The sequence below is a fragment of the Larus michahellis genome, chromosome 4, assembly GCF_964199755.1.
Source record: "Larus michahellis chromosome 4, bLarMic1.1, whole genome shotgun sequence".
NCBI classification, from domain to species: Eukaryota; Metazoa; Chordata; class Aves; order Charadriiformes; family Laridae; genus Larus; species Larus michahellis.
This window is the reverse complement of record NC_133899.1, coordinates 26,861,563-26,885,511: the sequence shown is the minus strand read 5'-3', so window position 1 is coordinate 26,885,511 and position 23,949 is coordinate 26,861,563. Positions and strand designations below refer to the sequence as shown.

The following is a 23,949-nucleotide window of genomic DNA, read 5'->3' as shown; positions in this document are numbered from 1 at the left end:
TTACAGTGAAAGCGTGCTCAGTACAGCCTGGGATCGTAACAGGTGTGGCTGTTCCAGATGGGTCTAGTTCTCCTTCCACAGTTTGATGGAGATCTGTGCAATTTTCCCCCCACAGTAAGAGAAAGAAGCTTTAAGGGGATCGTACACACAAAGAAGTGCAGTCACTTGCATGTATAAACTATGTTTTCTTTAGTGGTGTGTTACTGTACAGCAGTTGGGGACAGGGAAAACAAACTTGATTTCAATACAAGGCCACAGTTGTAACTATATCCTGAAGTTACAAGAGCAAAACTGCATTGTCAGAAGCTTTCTTGATCGGAAATGGATTCCCAGCAGCCAAGGGAAGTCTTCATTTCATTCAATATCCACCAATTCCACTTCAAAGAAAAGTTTTGCATTTGGTGGAATCCTGTTGGCACACGTTAAGGAAGCTTAAAAAAAACCCCAGCCCACAGTTATCACATCCATCCGTGTTAAGTGAGTTAGCACCTGTCCTGTTTCTCATGTGTCAGTTTTCTATTTCACTGCCCCGTTTTAACATCCCGGATTCAGTGCGGAGCCACAGCTGGTCTCTAAACCCAGCTGTCATGAGACGCTCAGTCCCAGTTCCGTGGATAGCGCTTTATTTAGACATGTGTCTTAATAAAGCATTTGGAAGCAGCTAGAATAAAAACGCCAGCAGCAAACACTGGCGGGTTCTCCCCCGCAGTACTCCCTACAGGAGTTTTTCTTCAAAACAAATGGGCAGTTGCATCCATCCATTAAGTTCACTGAATTTTTTTTGTACTGTTAACATTCTAAGCCTGCTATGCGTGCCAAGCGAATGCTCCCCCATTACAGCCCTCTCCATAAAGCACCTTATTCCACCAAGCATTTCCAAGTTGCTTAATGAGTAATTAGTTGTGGAAGGATACTTAGCATCGGGCTGCCCTTTCTTGCCGTATGCCCACTCAGGTTCAATCTCCAGTTGAGCCTTCTCTCCTTTACTCATTGTTAAGAGAGCTTCATCCCACTGAAAAACCAAACCAGAACAAACTCAAACAAACCACAAAAGAACACAGCAGTCTCAGAGAGCTTAAGGGAAAGTGCATTTCACATGCTTCTCCCGTTTGCTGCTGTGAGTAACTGTGAATACCGCGTCATTTTCTCCAGCACGCTCACCCACCCCAGCATGCGCTGCGAGGTAGCTTCACCTTTTGATTTGTGGGAAGAAACATCGCCTTTGGCGGACGTTCCCTGTTCCTGTGTTAGTTTGCACTGTACTTGGCAGTGCGGATTCCTGCTTTTACATTGTGATGATACTCATGAACCAATGCAGTAACAAGCTTGTTTCTAAGGAATTATCCTGTTTCAGAAAGCGCTTCCCAGGAGACCACCACACACTGTACCAAGGGGTTTGTCTCTCTGCCTCAGGTTTCCCTGCTGTTGTGCAGTATCAATGGATTACCCGTTATTTGAGGATGATGCTTAAAGACTTATTTCAGTGCTTGTCCCTCTTCAAGACTCGCTTGCACTGCCCAAAGCCGGTGTTCTGTTTAGCACTGTATCAACACTTCACAATGAGCAGCTGCTGCTCACGCCTTGTAACTGTGTGAGGAGGATACCTGCCAGCCACACAAACACGGGAGCCAAGAGGCTACAGAAAACCCAAGTGACTCCTGCTTCTGCAGTACTGGCCACAAGCCCAGGGACATTTCCCCCTCCCAGTGCCAATCCCTTCACCCATAAAGGCCTTTTTCCTGCACAGCGGCAGCATGGAAGATTATGCTGGGTCAGGTTCGTTTTGTTTTTTTAGAGTCAGGTAAACATAAGACGCTTCTTGCATTCTTGCCTCGTGCAGACAGACACCTGTTTCACCACTGGCTCAGCCACAGCCAGAGTTAAGCACCTCCTTTGCACATCAGCTGGTATCTCCCAGACATGCCAAGTTCACACCAGTGTCTGTGTAACACGTTACACTGTGTTCCACACACTACTTAACGAGAGGAATGACACTGCAGATGAATGAATGCATCCATAAAGAACAAATATTACACCGGCGGATGTAAACCCTTTCCAATTGCCTTTTTACCTCCACCAGAAACAAGAAGAGCAGCTTAAAATTTGCACCCCAGTCATAAATCCTGTGGAATGAAAACTCTTTTTGGGTTCTGAGGGAGTCATTAATGGTTTACTTACACCTCTGATTACTTTTCCTACGCCAACTTTGAAACTTAAAGGTTTGGCTGCTTTTTTCTTCTTTGAACCTGAAAGACAGTTTTATGTGCATTTGCTTTAACATCACACCAGCACATTCCATGCTTCTATCTAAAGTTACTATTAAATCATGCTTTATATAAATATCTGTTCTTACTGTATTATTTTGAGCCCATTATCAGATTTCTAGAAGTGCACTAAAAACGTTATGAAACATGCAAGTTGCACCAAGAGCTAAAGCTGATGAGCATCTTTAAGATACTGATCCACTGAACTCCAAGACTCATTTCTGAACTACTACAGTTGATGGTACAAGTCATAAACACATTAGTGAACCAAAAAAAGTCAATACAGAACACAGAACAAGTACAATGGCTCACAGACAGTATTCCAGTGACAGCCCTGCTGTTCCTCTCGGTCTTGGACATCGCTGCAGGAAAAGTGTTTCTAAGACTGCAGAATTTCATATACCTAAATCCCGATTGAGAAACTGCCACAAAAATACCAGCAGACTTCTCTGCAGTGGATACGGAACACCAGACTACTTCAAATCACTCTCATTCCAGTGCCTCCGCGCTTCAGGGTTTATTACAGAAGCACACCAAGACCTGTCTATTTAGAGAAGCGATCTATGCTGTTGGTGCTCAAGTTCCACAGATAAAGGGAGCTCCCGGAGGAGGAGCCATCTTTCCTCCCAAGTAGTTTCAGCCCTGATTAAATCCCTGCATTTCACATTATGTATGGCTGGAGAATACCAGACGTGAGGCCTGGCAAGATGCAGCACTGTCACTTGACACCAGCCACTCCCAAAATACTGCTCTGCGCTCCCTCATGGAAAATCAGGCTCCGAGAGCAGACTGCAGAGACAGCCCCAGTCAGCCCAACACCACCACGGTAAAAGTAGTTTGTCACGACTCCCACCATGCACAGCTTCCATAAGGGAGCGCCTGCCCAAGGCTGCTTAACGAGTCCACATAATTTCCTCTACCCACATTTGCAACAAAAGCCAAACAGTATATACGTGACCTTACTTGTTTGAATATTGGTATCGAAGACTGTTCCATCTTGTAGTTTGCCTGTATACCAGCAATGAACAGTGTCCCCTTTCTTCGGGAAGTTGGTTTTATCGCCCTTCTTTAAAATTGATTTTGTATACTTCGGCGGCCCCTAAGTTTATAAAAACAAGAGTTATGACTGCTGCATTAACTAGTCTCAGACCAACTACATTCAAGATGGAACAATGAGTTAGTCCAAGGCACCAAATGAACAGATGCAGTGTTAGTGAATGGCACACTCATGCGATATTGCAGGGCTGTAGTATCTGGGGAAAACACAGCAGCGTAGGTGCAGTTTTCAGCAAAGGCTGAAGCTTTGGGAGGGAGGCACAGTGCCGATCACTAATTACATTACAGAAGCTGGGTAAGCTTAAGGCATGGTACCAGACTTCTTGCAGTAATCAGGTTTTTGAAGACCTGGATAACCTGGCTGGCCCACACAATGTGGGGTTGGAAGGGACCCCCGGAGCTCATCCAGTCCAACGTCCTGCCAAAGCAGGGTCACCCAGAGCAGGTGGGACAGGAACGGATCCATGGTGGGGTTTGAATATCTCCAGAGAAGGAGACTACACAGCCTCTCTGGGCACCCTCAAAGTAAAGAGGTTTCTCTTCATGTTGAGATAGAATTCCCCATGTTTCAGTTTGTGCCCGTCGCCCCTCGTCCTGTCACTGGGCACCACTGAAATCCACCCACGAAATCACCCAAATGAGGCGAGTCAGGGGGTGCTGCGCCCACCTCCTCTACGGCCTCCTCAGGCTTCGCTGCTTTCCCCTTGGCCTCCTCCACCTTGGCGGGCTTCGCCTTCTCTGCCGCCTTCTCCGTGCCATCCGTGCCCTTGAACCGCTGAGGGGAGGCAGAGGGGCGTCAGCCATCAGCCACCACCTGAGCCCCGGCCGCCGGCCCCCACCACCCCGGTTCCAAACCTGCGTGTGGAAGAGCTGCGTGTAGGCCGCGATGAGCTGCTCCTTATTCGCCGTCTTCGCCACGTTCTTCACCTGCCCCAGCAGCTTGTGCTCCGCCAGGAACTGCAAGACACGCCGGTTGAAGGAGGGACACACAGAAGAGGGGACCCCCTTCCACACACCCACCCCTTACCGCCTGGGCTGCGTGCTCCTGAAGGAACTTGATAATATCCTTCTTGGGCAGCGCCTCGCTCCGCAGCTCCTCAGCGCTCCAGGGCTGCGCCGGACCCGCCGCCGCCGCCATTTTCCCGCCCGCCGCCGCCGCCACCTCCTCCTCCTCCTCCACCACCGGCTCCTCCTCACGCACCGCCCAGCCTTCCCGTCGGCCCCGCGGGAGCCGCCGCAGGGACGGAGGGGTGGGACCGGAGACGGCTCGGCCGTCTCCGGTCCCACCCCTCCGTCCCTGCGGCGGCTCCCGCGGGGCTTTCAAGCGGCGGCGCTGAGGGAAAATGGAGGACGCTGCGCCTCGGCGCGCGTTACCTCAGAGCGGGCGGGAGCCGCGCGGAGCGGTGGTGCCCTGAGGGAGAATGAGCGGCGGCCGGCAACGAACTTTACCTCAAGCCTGGCGGGTGGCGGGCGGGAAGGCGACGGAGAAGAGGAAGGAGGAGGAGGATGAAGAAGAAGAAGACGACGATGAGCTGCTGTTGGCGGCGGCCGCGGCGGCGGACCCGAGCCCGGTGGGGGGTTTCTGCGCGGCGGTGGGGTCCATTTGGATCTACCCCACCAACTACCCGGAGCGCGGCTACCAGTTGCGGATGGCACGCGCCTCTTTGCTGGCCAACACGCTGGTCTGCTTGCCCACCGGGCTGGGTAAGACCTTCGTGGCCGCCGTCGTCATGTACAACTTCTACCGCTGGTTCCCCTCCGGCAAGGTGCTCTTCCTCGCCCCAACCAAGCCGCTGGTGGCCCAGCAGATGGAGGCCTGTGCCCGCGTTATGGGCATCCCGGCCCGGCACATGGCCGAGATGACAGGTAAGGGACGGGGAGGGTCGTGCTCGGGGGTCGCCTCAGAGGTTCACCATCGAGGCTGCTTAGCTTAAAGGCAAGGGCAAGCACCGTGTTTTCACGGTACAAAAAAAAAAAAAAAAAAAAAAAAAAGTCTTTTTTTTAGGGCGAGAAGCTTTTCAGGGGTTAACTTCAGGGTTTTTTTGCAATAGTTAAAACCCCAGGTCGCCAATGTAAGGGTGATGGAGCAAGGGGAGATGTTTTCTGGAGCTTTGGGGTGCAGCCCTGTGGGCCATATACAGCCTTGGGGCTTCTGCGTGGAGATTTATATGTCTGCACAGAAAATATGCTCTGTATGAAACTTAAGACAAAGGATAATGGCTCTTTTCCCCTTTTTTCCTAACTTCATGAGCTGCGGTTTGTTGCTGACTGAAGTAACAGCCTTCATGACCAAATCCGTTACCTGTTCTTAAGTTCAGCCTTCTGTCAGAGGAGGGGTAGGTTAGGTGTGGGGCTGCGGAGGGCTAGGGCCCATCTTGAGTTTTATAGCCTTGTTTTCTGCGTCTCTGGATATGGTGTTTTAATGCAAAAAATATTCCTGGTCATTGTATTTGCCTTTTTTTTTTTTTTTCTCCTCTGAAAATGGGAATAGCATCAAGGTGCATGCTATTTTAAAAGGTGCTCATTTCCCAAAGCCAGCATATGTCTGCCAGCCCTCTCGGTCTTCTGCTGTTGCTCTCAGGTCATGGTGTGTTCTCAGCAGAACAGTTTGCTAATGTTATTTCTTTAATTTTCAGGGGGAACCCAAGCCCTCAATCGGAGGGAACTGTGGGCTACCAAGAGAGTCTTTTTCCTTACGCCTCAAATAATGGTGAATGATCTTTCTCGTGGGACGTGTCCTGCTGTGGAGATTAAATGTTTGGTTATTGATGAAGCCCACAAAGCCCTTGGAAATCACGCCTACTGTCAGGTAATGCTGGATTCACCCCAGTCTTGTCTCATAATTACAAAAAAACTCCCCCCAAATCATTTACAGGATCTCCATAAAGTGTCACTGTCATCATATAGGTCCTTAGCTTTGTTTGAAAGAGATCAGACAGTCCTCTGCGTCATCAGTGCCTTGTTTTTATGTAAAAGCTGTAGTAAAACTTGGTAAGGCAAGGTGGGAATTTTTTTAATGTCTGAATAAAATTGTAATTTTTGTTTCAACATACTTTTTTTACTAGGGCAATTTTAAAAAAAAGTCACTGTGATGTTTCTTTCAGATGTATTTGTATTTACAGGTGTACTCTGGTGTGTTTGCTATGTTGGAATAGCTCTTAAAAGGGGGAGGTATTTTTTCCAGAAAAAAGGGCAGCTTTTTTTTGGTAAAGTTCTTAGTAAAATGAGTTCAAGGTTTCTTTTTAAAATTGTGTTTCATATTGATTAACAAAGAGTTTGTTGTGTTATTGTGGCTTAATCTCATAGCAATGTGTGACCTAAAAGAAAGTTAGTTTTATATACTGGAGAAATTGACCGAATACATGTGGAGTTGTGCATAGTTCCTGGTTCCCATTTGAATTTAGATAAACTTTTTTTAGACTATTTTGTTAAGCTCACTCTACTTAGTGAATATTTTCATCAATATAATTTGTGTCAGCAAATAATCTCCTTTAAGGATATTAATGGAATCTTCCCTATTCTTAGGTTGTTAGGGAACTAAGCAAATATACAAATCAATTTCGGATCTTGGCCCTAAGTGCCACACCGGGCAGTGATACAAAGGTGAGTCAAATCAACTTGCGTGGTTGGAATAATAAAGTTTCAGTAGAAGCTATGTTTAATACCTTTTGGTACAGTTTGAACATTGTGCAGGATACTGAAGTCTTAGAATTCCACATAAAAACTTAATCAATCCATTACTTAGTGAGTGTTTGTCTTTTTCATGCTATCGACTTTGTATTATTTATTTCCTCACCTTTCTAAAAGGAAACAATACCTGCTGGTTTTTGAGAGTACAAACCCACTTGAACGAAAAAGAATATACTCTCAATTCCAAATGGCTTTCATACTCTGTTCAGTGTACTATATTGGGTAAACATAAGTAAGGCTGAGGTTTTCAGTCTGAGGCGGATGGACAGCCAAATTCAGTTTAAGCTCCTAACTCTAGGTTACTTCTCAGCGGGTATTTCATGGGGCACCCAAAGCCAAAGGGAGAGTTCTGTCACTCCAGCCCTTGTGCAGTAGCACGCTTTTTGCATTCAGGAACTTACCATGTTGACTCTTTATATATACTACTTGAGATCTTTAACTGGAGAGTCTTTCATTTTTCATATATAGTTAGTAGGTACCTTTTCCTTACAATTATATTCAAGGCCTGCTAAAATATGGAAATAGTTATTTTCACGTGATATTGACTTGTGTTGCCGGAGTGTTAACGAGAAAATACAGTTGTCTTTTGTGGCTTCTCAAACAGGCTGTGCAGCAAGTTATTTCCAACTTACTCATTGCTCAGATAGAACTATGTGCTGAAGATTCTCCGGAAATTCAGCCTTATTCTCATGAGCGACAAGTGGAGAAAATTGTTGTTCCGCTTGGTGAAGAATTGGTAGAAATTCAGAGTGCTTACATCCAGGTGAGTTGTTGCATTTCTTTGTTGTTAAACAGACAGTGTCACTAAATATCTCCCTTCCTGTGTTAACATCTCTTATCTAGACTAGCAATAACTTATAAAGTAACACTTTCCTATTCAATTAACTTTGCTTTTGAGTATAAGGCAAAAAAAGAAACATTGTTTCAACTTTAGCAGCTGCGGTTTCACTTTCCACCAATGCTAGTTATTACCTTGCAATAACTTGAAGAGCTCTGATGGAAAACTTAAAATTGAATTAGTTTTCTCATCCTCTTTCAGGAGTCCTTGCAAAATTGCCATGAGACCTAAACTGAGGGCTTCTTAATTTGGCTGAATTTAGTAGTATTAAGATGTTGAGAATGACCATGCTGGTGTTGTCTGGGTTATTGCCAGCCTTATGAAAACTGTATAGTGACTGAAGCATTTCCTCTGATTAAGAATATTCTTTAGAGCTTTAAGTCATCTGTAAGTGTACTTAGTTCTCCTTGGTTTTTTTTTTTGTTTGGTTGGTTTTTTGGGTTTGGGTTTTTTCTTTTCTTTTTTACCAGTAGGTAATGTCTCAATTTAGGGCAGATTAGCAGGGACCAGCACTGTTAGCAAGTCAGTGACAACTTAATGGTCTGCGTCTTCTCAGTAAGGTACTGGTAGACAAATGGTATTATATAAAGTACTGCTTTGAAACGTTCAAAATGTATGTTCTTTTTTTGGTAAGAGAGATAAAAAAAAATAGGATTACGTTAGTATCAGACTGTTGTCCTTAGAGTATGTTTTTGATTAAAGTTAATGATTTTTGTGTTTATGTGAAGACCACTGGCAAACTTGTTCATTCATTTTCTAGATTAAGTTAGTTCACCTGTTTTCAATCCAGTAACCTGAGAGTATATTTAAATGAGGAAGTTCCACTGATAAGCTAGCAAGAACTTTAAAGATAGTTTTGCATCACTACAGGTGCCTCTGAAAGCTCGTATGGAGTGCAGGGATTTAATTTGAGGTGTTTCACTTGAGATTTAAGCTGAAATAAGCACACAGGTTTGGCTAATCTGGTGTAATTGAGGAGTATAGACAAACCTGGACTAAATCGTTACTGTGGCTTCAGTGGTTTCTATTTCCTCTCTTTGATCTGGTATTTGCACTTGTTTTGCTACTGCTTTACATAGAAAATATGACTTGTAACAACACAGAGAGTGTGGAAGGATAGTGCCCCCGCTTTTTCCAGTGTTCAGGGGCAAGCCAAGCCTTAGTATTAGAGACCCCAGCACTTTCAGAAGTGGCTCCTGTGCCTCAGTTTCCGCCGAGGTATTTCTGTGGTTGTGCAGTTTTCTGCAGCACAGCGATGGACGTCGGTCATGCCCTGAAGTTAAGTTGCACTGTTTGCTGTGCTCCTGTGTTTTGGCTTCTGAGTGGCTTGAGATCAGGATAGAGATGTGAGTGTAGCCACAGGAGCAACGCGTAGATGTTGCATTATCCTTGTCCCCTGCCAAAAGAATCAGTCGTGGATTACGTTTGAATGGCATTGGGATTTAGGAGAAAGCTCCAATACATATGTCACTCTTTGTTAAGAACTGCTTCTCTCCAGCTTGGTTCTGAAACCAGCCCTACCCCAGTCTGTGCTGCTTTGAGGGTTGTGGGGGACTGTGCTGGGCACTTGACAGAAAAGGGGTTGCAGATGGCTTCTGCAGTCAGGAGGAGTGAGTTTGCTAGCAGCCCTGCTGGCTGCAGCCCGTAGTAACATAGCTCCAAATGTACCTGTTTATTTCAAAGAATGTGTGTCTTCTGAAAGTTATTTAATTTTTGTTGGGCTTATGGCTTTTGTAGAATCAGAATAGCAACTTGTGACTTCTGCTGTTCCCATTCAAAGGAAAGATAGCAAAAAACAAAGCCAGGTGTACTCTGCACAATAAAATCATTACCTTTAATTTTGATAAACAGTAACAGTAAACAAGACGACATTTCAGTGAAAATGAAGGACAGTGTAAAACAGCACAATGCAACAATGCCAGAAAAATTATTTTTATATTTGTATACATACAATAAGCAAGGCCCTGAGTATCACAATAGCTGGAATAAACTTTTTAGGCACTAATGCTTGTTTGAAAAATACACAGTATGCAGGACAACATTTATCTGTTAAGGCTACGTCATTTAATCTTCCAAAAATATGGGTGAATTCTGTTTTTTTATCTCCTTTGAATAGTGGAAATCAAATAACTTCAAATTAAAAATGAAAATCCATTAATTAATGGCTTACAGGGTAGAGCCACAGATGGATAACAACGTACCTATTCTGGTAACAGGAGTTAGATAATGAAGCTTGACATAATGTTTTCAAGCTTTCTCAAGTGATGTATCTGAGTAATAGTAACGTTTCCTTGGCATTCAGTGGTGTAACTATGAAGTAAATTTTATTGTGTGTCAATGAAAAAACACAATTCTTTGTGCCCGTGCTTGTGAGGGCTGGTTACAGAAGTTGGTACAATATTCCATAGCCATAAAGTGTATCTTCAAACTCGAGATTAATTGGTTCTTTCTCAGCAGCAGAAGCTGTCTAACATAAGTCAAAATAAATACTATCTTGGAATTCACAGTTTTACATAAAACAACGCTGAACACTTTGCTGCGGTTAGGATATCAGCACATTCAGATAAATACCTTATTTTTATATTTCAGTAACAGGAATGTTTCTATAACATACCCACAAGTAGCTGAGTCACAGAAGTATTTAGGTGAAGATTGCCTATGGAAAGAGACATAAGATATAGCAAATGCTTTTTGCGATAGACGTTTAAAATGCAAAGTATGTACAAACTGGTACTTTATGGTGAGAGGATTTAACTGCTTCCAATAGCTATTTGACATTTGCTAAAGCCTAAAATAATTTCTATGACTGGCAAAAGCAATCAAATTGCAGAAACTTCTTTATTTTACCATAAAATCATGTCAAAGGTGAAAATTGTTTTTATTTGCTCTTATAAAAATCTTGTGGGGGATGAGGGCAAAACAGAACCCGTTATTTAATGCCTCCCTGGGCCCTCTACTCAATTCAGTTTTTAAAAACTAATGTTTTCCATTAAATTGTTAGCTTTCACTTTAATACTGGCTCGTATTTCCAACAATCTGAGGAAATGTTAAAAATAAATAAGAAGCAACATAAATAAAAATCAAATAAGAAACAATTCAACATATTGAAAAGGAAGTCTGAATTTTTTTCCCTGGCTATGATCCTGTATCTTGAACAAATGGAGAGGAATAAAAGACTTGACAGATACCTTCATTGTCTCGTTCTGTTCAGTAAGAAATACTTCGATGTGCATCTGAATTGGCACATCAGACAAAGTAGTTCCTAGTTGTGGCCACAACTGGCACAAGCATTTCTGCTGTCACCTGGCAAACCGGATTTGGTAGCTTTCTGGTTGGAATAAGAAAGCCCCCAATCCCACAGTCTTTTTTGAGATTGCCCCCCATCAGTTTAACATCCCATTAATTTGTGGCAATACAAAGGTCTGTGACGGACCTGCCGGTCTGTGTCAGTTTGTTTGCGTTTAAATTAAACCTTCTCTCTCTCTCTTTTATTTTTATTTTTATTTTTTATTTTCCTTTTCCCCTTCTTGCTGCCTCCCCAAGGCGTCTCTGAGGGCAGCCACCACGAGAGAGCGCCTTAGGCATGCTTAAGCAGGGCCAGCCAGCCTGCCCTGATCCTGCTGCTCTGCAAGAGATTTGAGGTTAAGCATAAAGTCAATTTTGTGCAGCAGAGAGCCTTGTGGAACCCGGAGGCTTTAAAGTTCTTGAGACCTGTGTGTTTATTCAGTCAGAAGTACTCCATAAATCCATTGTGTTTGCCAATTAACGCTACTGTAAGCTAACAGACACTGGTTTGGGTGCTGTCTTGTATGTTGTAACTCAGTAACACAAAAGCGTTATTTAGAGCCTAAATCATATAATCGATAAATAACGCTGGTGATATAATTAATGAATTTTTTATATAAAAAGACATTTAATTCTGTTAAGGTTAAACTCTACTGTCATGTCTGTGAGGGGAGACTTTAGGAAGGGATTTTTGAGAGCAAAACTGTTTGCTACCCCGATTCTAAAGTGCAGTAGGTGCTCTGTAGCTGTAGAACACAGCAAAGTGTGAGTGCTGCTTTCAGGCCTCCTGATGCATGGAGAATGACGTGGGCTTGTCTTTTGATCACAGCGTGCTAGATTAGCAGTTGTCTACTTCAAGAATTATCATATGGATAAAAGAAACAAGCTGCAACAGGGAAAATTAGGTATTAGGAAGAAAAATTTCTCACAGTGAGGGTGGTCAGATACTGGAATGGGGCCTAGAGGGTTACAGGCTCCCAACCCCTGGAGGTGCTCAAAATCCAGCAGTGTGAGGCCCTGAGCAGCCCGCTCTGCCAGCAGCGCAGCAGAGCTGCACCGTGCGACTGCCAGAGGTCACTTTGAGCTGAAATTTTTTTCTGTGAAATATTTGTATCAATTATAACATTAATAATGTGGTACTGCCAGACGAGTGTAAAAAGTACTGAACGAATTACTTCAGCTGTAACGTTTTAACATTTAGCAAAGTTATAAGATGAAAGTGTTTGTGAAGCTGAAGTGTTAAGAATTACCACTTTGTATTTAGAAATGCCAAATATAGCCGTGGGATTACTATGAGTGTGTGATTAAGATAACCTGTAACTTTTGCTATCAAAACTTCAATGAGCATTAGGACTGTTCTGCTTTTTTGGTCTCTTCTCAAGGTTAGAAGTACTTTGGTTGAATGCTTTTTGAGGTAAGCATTAAGAATCTCTGCTCCACAGATGATGACATTAAAAGCAGTCAGCATTGGTCTAGTTTTACTCCTTGGTTTAATCCCAGTGGTCTATATCTGGTAGTTCTCTTCAGAGATTAAGACCTGAACATTCTTTTTCTGCAGCATAGCCTGCATGTGTGAGGTGGTTCTAACGTGTCCCACTGAAGGCCCCAAGAGGGTCTTTGTGTAGCTGGTGCAGCACTGGGTGCCCAGGGCAGGGGCTCCAGGATCTCCCCTAGGACTGTCCCAGGCCACAAGCAGTCTAGAGCTGCTAATAACTGGACAAGGAGAGAAGTCTCTGTCTGCCTTACCTTGTAAAGATAAGGTGAACTAACTTTTAAAGTGCTAAAAATCTCCATAAAAATTGTGTAAAAACTGTAGAAGTTGACATAGGAAATTGTATGTTCCAGGTGTTACCTCTGTTGGATTATTAAATTGGAGTGATTGCCTTGCTAAACTGGCCAAAAGCCACATTTCTAAAATCTTTGAGGGTTTGATGTGTAGCCTTACGTGATTCACCTGTAAATCAGCACTGATTCTTGTGAGTGACAAGCATCGGAAAGGGGAGGCTATGGTCTCTGAAGGAACCATATCTCATTGTGTCGGTTGGCAGCAGCTGGATTTGTATATCCTGCAATGATGAATGTATCCTGCAAACATAACTCGGGACTCTCCAGAATTTCCGCCAACAGGTTTATTTCTCTCATTATAGAGTCTTCATTGGTGATTCCTCTGAAGCTCCTGTAACAATCAACTTCATATCAAGTTCTTTTTAAAATCCACAGTTTTTTCCAGAGACTAGAAATGCCTCCTCCTAAATTATTTAGTCGTGTTTCGCAAATGACTCCCTGACTGATCTCATACACATAACAGTTTTTTCTGAACATTTTCAGTGACATGTCAGATACTTTGTTCCTAGCTACACAGAATAGTCTGTGTTTTGAGTTTGTATCTCACATTTACAGCTGCACTGTTTTCCCAAGTAAGCTGGTAACCATTATTTCCTGAATATCCCAGTCTCGTAAAGCAGGCAACTTTTAACAACTACTAAAAAATCAAGTTTTCCTGTTTGTTAGCCTTTAGACCCTGATTTAAAAGATGTAACAAGCCCAAATTGAAAACTACATCTTTTTACAGATTTTACTAGAACAGAATTGAAATATTTCTTACCTACTATAAACAATAGTAGAAGGCCATTCTTCAATGATTATGTCAGAGTCAAAAGGATGAGGTGGCTCGTCCTGCAGCACTTCAGGCAGGTAGTACGCTACTGTCACTGCCTGTGTCATCTCCGATTGAGATTCATTTGTATGGACTATGGTCACAATGGGTATTGTTATCCCCAAGTACAGTCCTGAGGAGACATACATGACTTTTTAGAAAATGTAAACGGAGGTCTACATAGCATGCTCGACTTCTGAACCCAAGCTGAATAATACAAACCGAGTACCGTGGAGCAACAAGAATGTCATTACTAAAAGGAATTCAGTAGGATATTTTAGAAAATGCAGTTCTATATTCCAAGTGGAAATAGCATTTTATTATGCCTTGTACTTTGTGTGTGTGTACATAACTAAAACCTACATGTGCAAATATTGTGCATGTGTGTCTAAAATGTGGTATTTGGTGAGCTCTCTTCATGGAGGGCAAGGAGTTTGATTTAACTTCTTTCCCCATGTTTATGTTGTAAACTGACCTTGTGTCATGTTTTAAATATTTGGGAACAAAGAATGTAGGCAAGATAAGGGGGCTGCATTGTGAATTAGTTTAGGATTTGCTGTTATCAAACATGTTGCTACATTTTTGCAATGTTCTAGGAGAAGGTTGACTCTTTCGACTGTGCAGGTAGCAGTGATGTCTAGGAGTGGGCATTTGGCCTCTGTACACAGTTTGAAAACAAAACAGCGCTGTTCTGGAGCCAAAAATTACTTTTAAACTATGCTAAAGTGTTAAAAGAATGGGGAGAGTGGGGAAAATACCTGATTAAAGAAAAGCTTTCATGAACAATGTTTTCAGTTTCTTGGAAATAAAAGTAAGGGTTGACTCGATTACAACACATGTACTATTACAGAACAAAACACCAGGCATTGCAATACTTTTTAATCAACTGGAGAATTAAAAAAAAAAAAAAGACAATGGATGGCTGGCAGTTGAAACCAGATAAAACTGGATTGGAAACTAGATGCACATTTCTCGTGCAGGCACAAGCTATCAAGGACATGGTGGACTTGCCATTATTTTAAAGTACTTGAGTTAAAACTGGATTATCTTTCTGGAAAATATGCTTCAGACACAGAAATTTTTGGTGTCCGTTCAGACATGCACAAGTTGAGTATCATGAACTCAAACCAGAGACGAAACATTATGGTCTCTCTTGGCATTACACTCTGAATAAGTTCTTAGAACAGGCGATTTCAGTACTGCCATGGAAAGTAAACCACTAAAATTGTGTAGCAAAAGCCTAATTTATAGCTGACAGCCTACAAAATCAGCCAGTATCAGTTCCCAGACAGTTGTAATGGTCACAGTGCCCTTGGAAGCTGTGATTGCTTCCCGCAGATGTTCTCCTCTAGCATGTGTGCAGAGGGAGCAACACGTTGGCTCAGACTCTGCTGGAAAGGCTGCATTGCAGGAAAATGTCCCTGTAGACCGGGTGGAGGATTTGGGAAAAGCTAATAAAACTTTCTCCCCAATTAGGATGAGCTAGTGCATAAATATAATGTTTTAACTTAAATCTAGAATTGTGGCACCAATTACCTGAGGAATTCTGCTCACAAATGTACCTCATAAGCTTCATGAATCCAAGGCATATGCTCTGTTCATACTGTTTTTCTTTCATTTTTATACAAGCCCATTTGGCTTTTCCATACTGACGTTTTTCATAAAGCAGATCTCCAAGCTGCAAACACAGTAAGAGAATAATTTTGTATTTTAAGTTAATCACCTAAAAAACCCAAGCAAACAAATAAAAGTCAAACAATTTGTTGTATACAAATACAATGCATTGTATTTGTATACAAATTGGAAATGTGTACAAATACAAAAAATGTATACAGATACATTGTATTTGTATACAACAAATATATATGCTACAATATTACTTGTAGAATAAGAAAATCAACTTCTTTAGGTGTATGAGCAGGAGAGCAGGAAGCATTAGGAATGATTTTAAGTCTCAATGTCAGCTGTACCTTAGGCTCATTCTGTTTAATACTTGGTTCGTGTGTGCTTCATTTCAAGGTCCAAGCCAGCATATAATAAGTAGCTATCCAAACCCAATGCAGTGTATGCATCTAACTCGAGTACAGGAATAATTGCATCTTTTTTTCAACTGTCAGTGAAATGATCTTGAAAGGAAGCTGTGAATTTTAATCCTTCCTAGCATAAATCAAGAAGGGATATGCTGCTGATCTTGGACCAAAATTTGTTTCAGCAGACTTCTAGGTAGTTCTCCTTTGAAATAAGGAAGTGTCATCTCTTGGACTTGCAGTATTAAACATTTAGTTGCAATTAACACTGAATAACCTCATTTGTTTATCTGCAGTCATTACAGTAGCAATGAGAAATTGCTTTCAAGCATTTAATCAGAACATAAATAGTCAGGAGTCCCAAACTATTTGGATGAAATACACTCATTCAAATTGTGATATTTATAAATTTGAATTATATAGATCTATTTAAAAAAAATGTGATAAGAGTTCTTCATACATGGTTCATAAAGATTTGTCCTGTATTTAAGGTTAGACACTTGTTTGCACTTTTCCTGAGCTGTTAGCAATTTGCTGGATGTCAATTTCAGTTTTTCATTAGAGGATAAGATGGGTTTGATAAGATGGGTTTGCAAATTGCTGCTTTGTTTGATAATGACCCACGATATGAAAATACATGTTACATTTTAATTTCAAATATTAATCTCTTTCAAGTATTCTTTGCTAAGGTTTTATTAATGTGATTGTGTAAAGAAGCAAATGCATTGATTTAAATGAAGAAAATAGGCATTTTATTTCAAATGTCAAAATTTAAGGGGTTTTTGTTAAATTAATTCTAAAAAGTCACAAAGGCTGTAATTCCTGACCATCTTCTGACTTTCCTGATAGTTTCTACCTTACAAAAAAGAAAAATTCACGCATGTAAAAATGTTGAGATGCTAAAAATTAACTGTAGTTATCCAGTTATAATGCTTTGCACTTATGATGTTAAAAATCCTAAATTGTTAAAATAATTTTATGAAGAAACATATTTTTGTGAGCTAGATATGAGTACTGAAAATGTTGTTCCAAGCTCAGCTGGGAAGGGAAACGGTACCTTTTCTTTGCGGTGGATGAGAGTGAAGGGGATGGTCTGTCTCTCCTGGGGGCTGTTGTTCCGAGTCAGCTGCTGAATTGGCTCTGCCATGTCTGCAACAAAATGATACATTTCCAGTTTTAGAGGTGAAGCTGTAGAAATAAGAAGAATATGTGTCTCATTCTACTTCCTCTTAGTTAAACTTCAGGCGACTTTGTGTTTTTAACAAGTTTAGTTTGCGCTTCAATATTAATAGGAAAGGTTAATGGACTTTTGTCTCTGTGCAGATGACACTGCCGATTCTAGAAACTCTTCTAACTCTTTTGGTGTTGGATTAATGTGTATCCACATGAAGAAGTAAATTGAGTTAGCTGCTCTTGTTCAAGGAAATATCACTGTGGAAACTTTCATCACTTCCAAATGGTGTTTTATGTCTAATATTCTACTTTAGCACTTGATATTACACACATTTCAGTGCTACTCAGTAGTCAGGACATATGTTGGGTGTAAGGCCCGTGTTGGCACTCGGAGGCTGCAGTGCCCGAGCTGCTGGTGCTGTGCTAGCCATGCTGCCCCGCTATCACACTGCTTTTCTCTGTGATTCACTCCTAGTTGCAGTCTCTGGGAGCGTTAGAGCTGAAACTGAAGGAGAGTGTTTCAGCTGTGATGCTGTGGTGATCCAGCTCCTCTATGCAAAGTGGAGTTCTGGGTCTTAAGTGAATTGCATAATATTTACTTTTTTTTAATGCATGCCCTTGTAGTAAGACCTTACAGGAGGGCAGGATTTCAAAACCAAAGGCAAACAAATATCTTCATTAAGAAGTGGAAGAGAACATGAACTTTTGTTTGTAGCTTCAGAAGGAGACATCACAGAACAGGGCATACACGGGGCTGTGTCAGCAAGACTGCAGCCAGCTGCTCAAGGGTGTGACTGGCTGTTCTGTCCAGTGCTCGTGAAGCCACATTTCCCCTGCTGTGCCTGGTTTGGGGTTTCATGGTACAGCAGTGGCATTGAGGAACTCAAGATAATTTGTTGGAGGGCTGCCTGCCTGGTTAGGGCAGGGTGAAGCACAGGAGGGGCTGGAGAGCCCGATGTGCGCAGGCTGGAGGGGAGAAAGCGAAGGTGGGGTGTGGAGGGGGGATTGAAGATAGTATAGGTGAGGGAGGAGAAGAGTGTCCTGTTAAGCTAAAGAAATGTAAGATGAGGAAATTTAAAATTCCTCAGCGTATACTTCACTGAAGAACTGTATCTCAAGAAGACATGATTTTTTAACAAAGAAATTAGAACATAGATTTGTGCTTATTGAACACAATTGCTTTTTGTTGCATAGTGGTTTTATACATATGTGCTGTCCGATTAGATACCAAGTATATTAGATTAAAGGGTTTATTTCAGTTTGGAAGGGACAGAAAACTGTTGACTGAGAGTGAATATTAACATTTAGCAAAATTGAAACGTTTCAGTGTTATGGTTCCATTACATCTGGCTGAAAGAAATAGAGTGGTTCAATGTTCTCAAATATTCATAGTTACCAAAAAGCACTAGTAAATCTTAAGTGTAACATACCAACTTTATGTGACTAATAGGGACACCGTGAGTTTTGCATGCTTCTTATGTTTGCTGTTGTCTTGCCCTTTGGAAGAAGGAGGGCTCGGAGCACAGTCTAACATGTGTCATCACTTCTGATCTGAGCTCTTGCATTTTCGTGGCGGATCATTATGTGAAGGAGAGTGTTAATGCTTGACTATTGTTGAAGAACTCTAAGCACCTACACGTTCGCTTACCAAAACTGAGATGGAACTGAAATGTGCATTTGAGTGATTCTCACATTTTGTAAGAAATTAAATAGAAAACTTATTCTCCGTTTCTAGATGTAGTGACCCTAGCAATCGTCCAGTCTGTATTAATCGTTAACACTTCCCAGCCAAGCTCAAATGGATAGAAGGAGCAAATATATTATACTTGCATATATAGTACTAGTATATTCTAGTATTTCTGTTCTGCTTCAGTTTTGTCATTTAAATATGGATGGATTAGGTGTATTTGCAACTATCGTTGCCTTGACGTCAATTCCAGCTGCAGTTCATAAATAAATTCTGCTTAGAAGTTGATCCCTATCAGACAGGCTTGGAAACTCTGAATATAAGGTTAGTCTTAGGAATGGAAGGCATCTCTTCCAAAAGAGTTAGTCCCTTGCCTTTCAAGCTGAAGTAATATAAGCACTTGTGTATTTTGATAGAGGTTGAGAAACTTAATTTTCATATACAGTGTTTTAAAGTCTGGATGTGAATTTCTGCCATACTACCTCGTGGTATGTATCAGGCATACATGAAAAGGACTAGAGCTTCAACTGAAGTAAGAGCCCTTCTCTTGGGTGTTTTAAGTGCCTCAGTATCTTTAGTGGAAAAGGCAGGACGATGGGGGAAGAGAGTCTTATCCATGTTTCAGAGAAGAGGAGAATTAAGATGCAGGAGAATTAACTTGGCCTAGGTCACTTAGTAAATCTGTAGCTGAGCTGGGAATCAAACCTACATCTCCTGACATCCAGTGCAGGGGTTTTAGTTTTAAGACTATTTGGAATAGTAAAGATCCTTTTAATAAAGGGGAGAAGGCTATACTTGGTTAATGTTAAACATTTTTTTTTAAATGTCATTGGGAAACATTTAAAATGTAAGTAATAACTGACATGTAAAATTGATCTCTTTGGAGGCTGAGAAAATTATAAGTAGATTAGACTTCAGCACTGAATTTTCCACAGAGTATTCAAGAATTAGGAAACACTTGGGGACTCTAGAAAAGTTAACTCTATTATTAGATTCCTTTATTGATAAATGTGGGAGATTTATATTTTTTCTTTTTTTTTTTAATTTATTCCATATTAATGCACAGGATAGAAATTACAACTAATTAAAGTCCTTTTGGGAGTTTTATTCTTCAGTTCATGAATCCGTGCCTGTCAGGCATGACAGTATAACATTTGGATTATAAGTATTTTAACTGCACAATACTATACTATATATAATATTATGCTGCCTAAAAGCCAAGTGAGTTGCATGATTTGCATGTCATCTGTCAGTCCAAGCTTGCAAACTTGAATACTGGTGTGACAAAAGGCAAGACAAGTTGTAGCAGTGTAAAGGCTTGGTTAACTAAATTTCAAAACTGTGATTGCAGTTGCTACTATAGGTAGGTATTATGCAAGAGGCAAATCTTTACAAAGGGGTTTATGTAGATGAGGCACCTTTGACAAGCCTTGTGCATAGCAGCAAGATTGAACAGTATTTAAATTGTTGTATGTCTTAATTTGTGTCTGATCAGACCTGTTGGGAGTGTCTCTGAAGTGGGATGTACTTGTCAGCTGTGCCCTTAAGTAATGTACATGCGCATACAACTTTGTCATTCTAGGGCAGAGGAGACAGCCTTTGTAATGCTGGGAACCAAAACCTTCATGCTGAAAAGAAGCACTAGAGGTGCACCTTAGAGAGAGCAACTGGGGAACAGCTCTAGGAGGTGTAAGCAGGGTCAGTACTGGGCTGGGGTGGGCTGTGTTGTGAGGCTGCAGTCTGGGCACGACCCAGTGATGGGGGCTCTGCAGTCCTTCCCTGCACGCTTCCGTCAGCCACAGAGGTTATGGCTGTCCAGTGGCCCCTGGGCCACTTATGTGAGGTCACCTCAGCAGGGGACATACATTGGAACAGATGGAAAACCACCCGCGATTCCAGGTCTGAAGTTTGATGTGGAGCCTGGGTACCTGAGCTCAGCGCATGCTGCTTTGTACACTGAGTATCTTTCGACAGCTTTATGCTTTAGCAAGTAGATGGTTTTGATGGGTTTTCCTGAGCTTGCTTGTTAATGACTGTGCTTGTATTGAAATTAGAATTGAGAAATCTAAGGTAAACATGCTGTAGCGTGTTTTCTGCTTCTACTGGGAGTAGATACAATGGAGTTTTCAAGCCAAGAAAATTAGCTTATACCTTCCTGCACCTTTCATTTTCTTTTACCTTTTTGTTGCAAGCTTTGGCATAGGCCGGCCAGTCTATAGGATTAAGTGATAAATTGAAATGCCAGCCATGTAAATATCTGTTGTTCACATCTCACAAAATCTTAGATTTTTCTAGAATGCTTACTGTGTTCCTGTAACCCTTAAAAGGTGCTAAACAAAAGCTACAAAGCAAGTCATCTTTTTGAAAGGTATGTTGTCACCATAGAACAAAACAGGTGTCAGAGCTTGTGGCAGTCTGGAACTATTGATGAAAGGCTTGATAATGTTCTTATTTTGCAGATTTTACCACTAGACTACAGGAAATATACACTCTGTTATTAAGGTCTCAAGTGCTCTGCACAGTTACCAGGCTGGCAGTCAATAGCCGGCCAGGTAAAGTTCTTGTATTTTCTTAAATCATGGCTTAGGCAGTGACACCAGCTGCTTGGATGGGACACAGCAGTCAAGAGAGGCGGTTTGCTCCCTGCTGACTGGGAGGATTTCTCCTCCCAGAAAGTCAGCAACTTTTCCTCTCTGTGTTCCCTGAGGCTCGAGTACTCTTTAGCTGGCTGGATACTAGCATGGATGCTGACAGTTAGCTTGAACTTTGAATGGACCATGTAAACTAATCTGGCAAACTCTCCTAGGCTGTTCTAGTTGAGATGCAGTCACTCTTGACCTATAGCCCTGGACAATATCTGAAGAAAAATCTTCCATTTAGATTTTTGTAACACTTGTGTAGCATTACAGAGTAAACCTTTTATAATACAGTAGCTAAAATGTGGTAAAATACTACCTTTGACTTATTTCCTAGACTTGATATCCTGCCTCATAAATCTCAGTGAAACAGGGCATTGAAATACCCATATAATATTATAATATTATATATTATATATTATAATATAATAACCCATAGAATACCAGATAATTTTGTGGGAAGGAATCTTGTTTTCTGATACACAAAGGTACTCTTAAGGAGCAACTTAATGTCTGTGTGTTCATGCTTAATGCCTTAAATAGGGAGCTCCACTCCCCTCTCTCTGTGCCCCTGTAGACCCCAAAGCTGTCAGACACGATGCACTGATTACAGATGAAAACCTGCGGCTGCCGGAGGGACGAGATGGCACAAGGACCCCTCCTGCGGGCAGCGAGAACGAGGCAAGCCAGGGAGCTCTGTTCAGACTGAGCTTGCCCTTCTGTTAGTAGCTGACAGGGCGTTGATTTGCATTGTTAAAACATTAGAAAGATAAGAGGAGACTTCTAGGCATGACTTGAAAAGGAGGTTGTGCCCCTCTTGCTGTGTTGGAATCTAGAAAAAGTTTTCCAGTAACAGTCATTTCATTTTGGTAGTGTCTAGTGCAGACTGTTGTTCAAGGTTTTGCTGCTTCCCCTCCTCTTAGAAGGTGATTTATCTGAACAGTAGAGATGCCAAGGAGCTCTCTGTACTTCTCTACACAGGACAGTGCAGATCAGTTAGAGTTTCTGAAAGAGCTAAGTTTGCAGTTATCTCTGCTGCTTGTTAGGAGTTATCTGACTTGTTACAATTTTTCAGATTCTTCAGTCTTTCTTAAATTTGAAAATAAACAGTTTCTTAGTAAGATAAGCCTGGGAGGCTTACTGTCAAAAAGCAAAGTCAATCCTTTTGCTTGTTTACACTGTGCTATCTTTCAATTCAAGCATCTTTCTTTAAAGAACTGACCTCTTGGATAGCTACAGTGAGGAGAGATTCTTAAGATTAATGCTTTTGCAGGTGGCCAAACTTAATTTTTTAATTAAGACTGAAAACTCAAATCAGTCCTTTTTAGTATGAACAGGTCAACCCACTACTACTACATCCACTTTTCTGTTAGAAAAATCTTTTGAATCTCCCAGTGCAGGGCTTTAGCTCGGACTGTATGTATCAGAAGTGTGCAGAAATGCAATGGGTGATGATGGCAACACCCTATGCTGTACCACCTCCCCCCTCACCTCAGCCCCTTCCCCAGCCTGGCTGGGGGTGAAGGGGGGGCAGATGGGGCCGTGCCCCATCCCCCCCTGGCCCTGCCCCACACCTCCCTCTGGGACAGCTGGGTGCCAACCCCGAGGACAGGTTCTCTGTGGAGAAGGGGGAGGTTTGCTGGGGTCCTGTTCCCTGCCGGAGAACCCGTCACCGGCATCGCTGAAGCGCGGGGGGCTGCCGAGGGGGACATCCTGCAGCTGAAGGTCAGAAGTACCCGGGAAGGTTACGGTACCGGCCGGTAAACCCCGAAATGCCGCTCCCTAATCCCCCAAAGCCCAGCGGGCCGCTGTGGGTGTAAGCGGCTTAGCGCGGCCCGGCCGGCTCTTACCCCGGGGCACGTCCACCTGGTGCCCCCTGCCCACGCTCTGCCAGTAGCTCAGCAGCCGCTCCTGCTCCTCGTCCTCCATCCGCTCGGCCTCCTCCTCCAGGCTGCTCCCGTTGCTGTGGTACGCCGAATCGGGACTCTCCTGCGCCATCCCGTCCAGGTCCTCCAGCGTGATCATGGCCGGGCCGCCCGGCTCCGCGCCGCCCATGCGGCACCCGCCCGTCTCCATCGCGCCGAGCAGAGCCGGGGAGCGGGCTGGGCGCGCTGCCGCCGCCGCGCCGCTTTATGAAGGGCTCGCCCTGCCCAGGGATTTGAGGGCGGAGGGGGCCCCCCCTCTGCCCGCCTGCCGCCGGGGCAGTACCCTGCCGGCAGGGAGGGAGGGATGTGCGGCTGCCCGCACTGCGCTCCCGGCTGGCGGAGCAGGGCAGAGCTCCGGCAGGGGGCCCCGCACGCAGCCAGCGCCGCTTTGCTAGCGGTCCTCATGCTCTGCGGCTTCAGCCGGCGCTGTAGCATCCAAGCAGTGTAGATCTTAAAAAAGTTCGTGTTTCCTATGTTTTTTCACTTTAACTCGTGCTGTTTTCCTAGCCATTCTCTTCATCATCTTTTTTCCCCACTGCTCTTCATGCCCTGTTAATCCTTCTTTATTATGATTTTCTTTTAATGTTTTCAAACCATGCTTGAAAGACAGATCTTTCATTTTATTCAGAAGTGCCTGCGAGGTCATTCCAAACTGGATGCAGTTAGGAGTGTAAAAACCATGGCTCATTTTATTATTGAAAGTCCACCTTTG

At 42.7% G+C, this 23,949-nt stretch overlaps 3 protein-coding genes across 7 annotated transcripts in view; 1 reads left to right on the top strand and 2 right to left on the bottom strand.

Moving 5' to 3' along the window:
• Positions 1-165: 165 nt before the first annotated feature.
• Positions 166-4,552, bottom strand: FKBP3 (FKBP prolyl isomerase 3). Its single transcript, XM_074583618.1, has 7 exons — positions 4,348-4,552; positions 4,176-4,277; positions 3,988-4,095; positions 3,228-3,363; positions 2,179-2,246; positions 915-1,012; positions 166-409 (listed from the first exon to the last, which is right to left on the bottom strand). Exons 1-7 carry the CDS (start codon positions 4,456-4,458, stop codon positions 355-357), a joined length of 678 nt encoding a protein of 225 aa, XP_074439719.1. The 5' UTR covers positions 4,459-4,552; the 3' UTR covers positions 166-354.
• Positions 4,553-4,634: 82 nt separating this feature from the next.
• FANCM (FA complementation group M) overlaps positions 4,635-23,949 on the top strand; it is a 72,288-nt gene continuing 52,973 nt past the window's right edge. For 3 of the 4 annotated variants that reach the window (XR_012586599.1, XM_074583604.1, XM_074583606.1), the window contains exons 1-4: positions 4,635-5,186; positions 5,957-6,129; positions 6,846-6,923; positions 7,615-7,773. Coding sequence is in view for 3 of the 4 variants with exons in the window: in XM_074583604.1 (XP_074439705.1) it covers positions 4,742-5,186; positions 5,957-6,129; positions 6,846-6,923; positions 7,615-7,773 (855 nt within the window). In the remaining variant the exon portion in view is untranslated. The remainder of the gene's footprint in view (positions 5,187-5,956; positions 6,130-6,845; positions 6,924-7,614; positions 7,774-23,949) is intronic. The other variant, XM_074583605.1, reaches the window with a different exon arrangement.
• On the bottom strand, positions 9,658-23,578 carry LOC141742119 (heme-binding protein 2-like). Of its 2 annotated transcripts, XR_012586598.1 has the most exons (6): positions 23,163-23,578; positions 16,874-16,965; positions 15,326-15,467; positions 13,739-13,922; positions 13,088-13,309; positions 9,658-10,504 (listed from the first exon to the last, which is right to left on the bottom strand). XR_012586598.1 is itself a non-coding variant. In XM_074583603.1 (5 exons), exons 1-5 carry the CDS (start codon positions 23,386-23,388, stop codon positions 13,138-13,140), a joined length of 816 nt encoding a protein of 271 aa, XP_074439704.1. In that variant the 5' UTR covers positions 23,389-23,578; the 3' UTR covers positions 11,369-13,137. The 2 variants fall into 2 exon arrangements, 1 of the variants encoding a protein (XP_074439704.1); XM_074583603.1 differs by lacking the exon at positions 9,658-10,504 and having other exon boundaries at positions 11,369-13,309.